Source organism: Gadus macrocephalus, chromosome 9, assembly GCF_031168955.1.
Source record: "Gadus macrocephalus chromosome 9, ASM3116895v1".
NCBI lineage: Eukaryota > Metazoa > Chordata > Actinopteri > Gadiformes > Gadidae > Gadus > Gadus macrocephalus.
This window is the reverse complement of record NC_082390.1, coordinates 20,510,346-20,516,572: the sequence shown is the minus strand read 5'-3', so window position 1 is coordinate 20,516,572 and position 6,227 is coordinate 20,510,346. Positions and strand designations below refer to the sequence as shown.

At 45.4% G+C, this 6,227-nt stretch overlaps 1 protein-coding gene across 1 annotated transcript; it reads left to right on the top strand.

Moving 5' to 3' along the window:
- Window positions 1–2,928: 2,928 nt before the first annotated feature.
- On the top strand, window positions 2,929–5,098 carry LOC132464805 (uncharacterized). Its single transcript, XM_060061411.1, has 2 exons — window positions 2,929–3,904; window positions 4,156–5,098. The coding sequence occupies exons 1-2, from the start codon at window positions 2,980–2,982 to the stop codon at window positions 4,596–4,598; spliced, it is 1,368 nt and encodes a 455-aa protein (XP_059917394.1). The 5' UTR covers window positions 2,929–2,979; the 3' UTR covers window positions 4,599–5,098.
- The last annotated feature ends 1,129 nt before the right edge of the window (window positions 5,099–6,227 follow it).

Genomic DNA, 6,227 nt, shown 5'->3' with positions numbered 1-6,227 from the left:
ATTGGGTAACTCCCTTGGTTAAAAAACCATGGAGAGGCTACCTGAAACCTCATTGGTTCTTTCATCCTTTATTTTATTTATCAATAATTATAATATTAACAGTGTCATCAAACAAGTGAAAGGAATATTTATTAAAGGAAATAATAAATAATAACCCTCACGACTGCAATATATAGTATTTTTAAACCAGAAAGCAAGTGTCAACTGTATGTAATGGTATGTAGCACATGGAATGATCAGAAGGGATTGTATATGGATATATTTGTCGGGGGGAAAAAACATTATATACACAGTCCAGTAATCCAGGTGATCGATTAACAGGAATATTAAGTAATAGTGGGAACATGAAATACCTAGAAATAAGTAAACATATATACATAGGTATTAATAAGGAAAATGTGAAAATAACCCATGTCAATCACAAGAAACAATAAATAATAAATGTAAAGAGCAACTGGGATTATATACATGGAACCAATTATCATTATAATTTTTTCACCATCTAGTGATTAAACATGATCTGATTCATTCTAGTAATTTTTAAAGAATACACTGATATAGATTATCCAAAATAGTCAGGTCTCGTTTAGGCCCTTTGGGTACCATGTTCCCAGTTTTTTAATCCAATAACGCTCCATTCCTTTTCTTTCTTTGGTCGTCCAGTGGGGGTTGTGTGGTAGTCCTTCTGACTAAAGGTTCTGTAGTCCATGGGCCATGAAGTGTTTTACCAGAAAAGTGTTTGATTTACGTCCGGTACAGATGTTATAACTATGTGCAGAAAGGCGAGCCGACAAGCTGTTTCTGGTTTCCCCTACATAGATAATCTTGCAATGCCTGTAGTGGATTTTATACACGCAGTTGCAGTGTTTCATGGTGATGTTCTTTTTTAAGAAATAGGGTTTTTTCGTGGTCAGGTTTGTGACCGTCCTACACCGTCCTGGGGATCCGGGCTGTGCTGATGGAGAGGGAAGTTTGGCTCGGAGTAGTATGTCACGTAGATTGGGGTTTCATTTGTAGGCCGAGATAATTTCAATGTTTTGTGCGAGATGTTCCAGCCATGGTACCTTCAAAGTGCTTCCTGGCCCGTCTCATAGTACGTGTCGTATAAGGGGAACAGACCGCAACAAAGGGGACAATGCGTTTGCTCCTAAATCAGAAGTGTCTGCGTACTGTGGGCGTTTTTCCTTATTGTGCGTAATAGGGATCTCGGGTATCCTCTTCTCCTCAGTGCCTGGAAGAGGGTTTGTGTGGCGGAGGTACAATCTTCCGGCCTGGAGCATATATGTCCGAAGCGGATAAATTGAGATTTTGTTATGCCACCGAAGGTGTGTTTAGGGTGGAAACTAGAGTAATTGAGTAGGGCATGTGAGTCTGTTGGTTTGAGGAAGACCTTAGTGTCCAATTGGCCCGTGGTGTTGAATTCTGGGCCTTTGAAAGTTGTCACATCCAGAAAATCCATTGTTGTTGAGCTGGTGAGGGGTTTTATATTAATCGAAGGGTGATGAGAATTTAAGGTTTGGGTGAATTCCTGAAATTCTTCCTCACTATTGGTCCAAATACCCCAAATGTCGTCCAGGTAACAGTAGTAGTGGGCGGATAGTTTGGTGCACATGGGCAAGACTGTATCTTCCCAAGTGGCAATATATATATTGGCATAAACTGGGGCGAAACGTTTGCCCATTGCTGTACCTTGTAGGTAGTATATTGTTCATTGAATTCAAAATCATTCCTCGCAGTGGCGTTTTCTCCCGGAGGCCAAGGGAAGCCAGGCTTCCCTGTTTTTTTAAGCTGTAGTTGCCATCCAATAAAAACATTTATGTTAACAGTTTCGTTAATTATTTTGTACTGTGTTGCTGTCATTTCTTCCCCATTTTTCTCCTCATTGACAATTTCACAATGCGCGATACTGCGCCCCTGTTATATACTGAAGGCGCAGCGAAACACGACACTGCACACTGCGACGAAGCCAGCCCGAGCTGGCATCCCTTGGTGAAAAAAAAAAGAAAGAATTGACCAATCAGGTGAGGCTACCGTCATGACACTGCCCTCCTCTGATTGGTCGGGAGGGTGTCAGGAGGGTGCCAAGGGAAGCCACTCGGCCCTTGGCTTCACACCGATCAAATCAAAGCATCATTATCAACGTCACCGAAAAATTAATAACAAAACAAATAGCGCGAAATTAGCATGTTTGAATTGTTCTCATTTTTGAGTAGCCTATTTAGCAAGTGCATTTATAGAGGGTGGAGATTTAGATTATTTACTTAAAAATAATTTTACCAAACTACCACAACAGCAGCGAATCAAAATAAAATCCGATGGCAGGCCACAACGAAGCTGAAACTGCGTGGAGAGAAAGCAAGGCTTCTTTCGGACGTTCAATGAAGAAAACTATACACGAACGGAGTGGCTAGCTGGCAGCAGCAAACCTCAGCGACTATTTTGCTGGCCGGGTCTTCTTTTTGACAAGGATTCGTGCTCCCTCAACAATCCCTGGGTCACTACAGAATTCGTGGACCTTGCCAACTTGTCCCGGGCAATCGAGAGGCACGGTAAATCAAAAAGCCACATGTTATTCATATCAAATACTGTGATTGTGTTACACGTCAACATGAAACTTGAAATAGCCGACTGCCGCGCTGTCGATTCTTTGACTATTAGCGGCTTGTGCATTTCGGTCGGGGAGGGGTTGCATTTATAATAAAATGTATAATTTAATGAGATGTTTAGGAGTAGGCCTACTGTGTGTGTGTGTGTGTGTGTGTCAGATTACAGGCATGTGTAAATCCTGGCAAATGACCAGGCGCTCAAATAGCTCTTGTAGTTGCATTAAATACATCCAAGCTGCAACGTACTATTTTCTCTAAGGGCCCTTACATAGTCGACGCGAGCGATGCACGTAAACGACGCGAGCGTCGCGCTTCCTTTCATAGTCTACACAGCATACGCGAACGTCGCGGGCGTAGCGGTGTATTGCATTACATGCAATACACCACTTACGCCACGGGCGGCAGCAGAATCGCCGGTGTTTTCACGGCTTATATTGCGGGTGACATTCCGAGTGCCATTCCGATCAAAATGTCTACGGAAGAAGAGTGCATTTTATTGCTCCTTTTACACCGGCAACGACAACGCAGGAAGCGCAGAGATAGGCGGTGGTATGTGCGCCCTTTGAATACCACACGAGATCGGGATGGGGAATTTGTTTCTCTGGTGCTTCCAATGCGAAGCCTGGACGAGGAGAGGCATTTCCAATATTTCCGTATGTCGGCGCCAAAGTTCGATGATCTCCTTTCGCGAGTCATCCGTTACCTTCCCGACTCGCACCAAAACCACCGGAACCCGATCGGGGCTACCCAAAGGCTTGCGGTTACCTTGAGGTACCTGGCAACCGGCATCGGCCTGCAAGCTCTTTCGGCGAGCTACAAGGTGGGCACCAGCACTGTGTCGGGCATCGTGGAGGAGATGTGTTCTGCCATCTGGGACGCCCTTCAGGGGGAGTTCATGGCCTTTCCTTCCCGCGGTCAGTGGCAGGACATAGCGGAGGAATTTTGGAGGCAGTGGCAGTTTCCCCTGTGTGTCGGGGCGATTGACGGGAAGCATGTCAGACTCAGAGCTCCAGCACGATCGGGAAGTGACTACTACAACTACAAAGGTTTTTTTTCAATTGCCCTTATGGCTGCTGCTGATGCCAACTACAGATTCATTTATGTAGATGTTGGCGCATACGGGCGTGAGAGCGATGGAGGTGTCTTGGGTCGCAGTGCCTTCGGATCCAGACTGGCAGAGGGCAACCTCAATCTACCCGCCCCTGCTGTCCTACCAGGCACCACAACGCCCAGTCCTTATTTTTTTCTGGGGGATGAGGCCTTTCCCCTACAGGTGAACCTGATGCGTCCCTATCCAGGTGAGAATAAAAATATTGAATATCTATTTATTGTTTTAATTACATTCATTAATTATACATGATTTAATTAATTATACATGAATTAGTCTAACGAAAAAAAATGCATAGCCTACCCAGGCAGGCACACAGTGCGCGCAATGGCACACTTGACCATTACTATTCAAAAGCCGTGTAAAGTTGGAGTCAGCCAAGTCATCTGTTCTGTCATCTGTTCTGTGTTCCTGCATGACACTTATTTGTCTTCTCATCAGGTACTAACCTGCAGGATAGGAAGCGCATCTACAACTACCGACAGGCCAGGGCGAGACGCGTAGTGGAGAATGCCTTTGGCATATTGGCTGCGCGCTTCAGAATCTTTGGCCGTCCAATTGACTGCCAACCTGAAAAGGCGGTGAAGATTGTGAAGGCGTGCGTGGCTCTCCACAACTTCCTGGCATCCACCGAACGAGCCAGATACATGCCCGCCTCCTTTGTGGATACGACCGCTGACACCGGAGAGGTCCAGCCTGGAGAGTGGAGGCAGCATGTCGAGGGGGACCGGAATATGGTCGACGGACCACGGTGTTCGGTCGGCAGAGCCAGACCATCGCAAAGAGCGGCCCTTGTCAGGGAGCAGCTGGCAGACTATTTTCTGTCGGATGCTGGCGTGTTTCCCCACCAGTACAATGTGCTACGATTGGGCACTGACCAATAAACGTATTGTTCACTTGGAAGCATGACTTCTAATTTATTAGTTATCACATTACACAAGTTAACTAATTTGGTTTACGTCAAACTCATTAATTCATATCCATATAAAATGTTTATACAACGAGCTACTGCCTTGACAGATGAATTAATTATTTAAGTGTACGCCTATAGCCAAAGCTATAGCGCATAATGTCCACAGAAATTATCACCATTTTAATATGATGTGCATGTATTTACCTGTATGTCAATTGTGGCACATTTACATTTAGGGCATTTAGCAGACGCTTTTATCCAAAGCGACTTACAATAAGTACATTTGTCATAAGAAGTGCATCAATATATCGCTGTCGGTACAGAAAGGATGTTCATAGAACCAAGTGCAAGTACCACAATCGCTAGGTTAATCAATTCCCCGTATTACAGACATGATGGCAGCTGCTGCAGTTGCTACACAGTTAAGTGCTACAATACAATACAATACTACAATACAATACAGTGTACAATGGTGGTCAGAAGATGAAGGGTGGCTATTGCACCCATTGCACTCCTGACCATCCCTGGTAGAAGGGATCCCCTACACTGCGTTTCTTCTCAAAATTTCTTCCTTGCTGATTCAAGGGAGTTTTTTCTTGCCCGTGTGGGGGCATGGGTAAAGGGGGGTGTCACAAATATTTGGCCTGTTAAGCCCTTTGAGACTGTAATGGTGATTAAGGGTTATACAAATAAAATTGAATTGAACTGAACACTGAACTGAACTGAATTGAACACACAGAACATGAAGAACGTGAACGTAATTAATTAAAATAGGCAAAAACAAATAAGGCCAGTAATAGAAAGAACATCGGAACATCGGGTGACAAGAAAATCATTAAATCTCATAATCCCGCATCAACTGTTTGATGTCGCGCATCAAAGAAGAACTTTGCCCCTGTGGAAGGGTTCGCAAGAATTGGCAAAGGTAATTGGTGAAGGAGAAGTGAATGTCATTCATGTCTTGTTCCCTCATCCTCTCTCTCTCCCTCTCTCTCATTCTCTCTCTCCCTCTCTTCCACCCTTTCTCTCGCCCTTTCTCTCGCCTTCTCCATCTCCTTCTCTCTATCCTGACGGATTTCCTGCAGCCTATCGAGGAGGGCAGCCTCGCATGGATCTGCATTCGGCCTGACGCTCTTCCTCTTTCTTTTGCCCCCACGGGAGGCTGATGACGTCGGGGTATGAGATGATGGGGTAACTGGGAGGGTGGTGGGAGGGTGGGGATGAAGAAGAGAAGAGCTAGAGGCAGAACTCATCTGGGTGGTGGAAGGGTCGGATAGTGAGGAAGAGGTAGCAGAAGCCACTCGTGTCGCGGGGGAAGGGTGGGGTGGAAGAAGGGAAGAGGTAGAAGCCATCACAGTGGTGGGAGGGTGAGATGTGGTAGTGGTTAGAGGGTCGGATGGAAGTGGACATTGGGATAGGGATGAGGCGGGGTTGGGGGTTGATGGAGGTGCCTGATCTGCGTGGAAAATAGGCCTTTCCTCCTCCTCATCGTCTTCCTCACCTGCCTACAGAAAGACACCTATTTTCAAACATCCTGACCAAGTAAATAGCCTACCATTACCTACATTGAACAGTCTCTCTCCACACACACACACACACA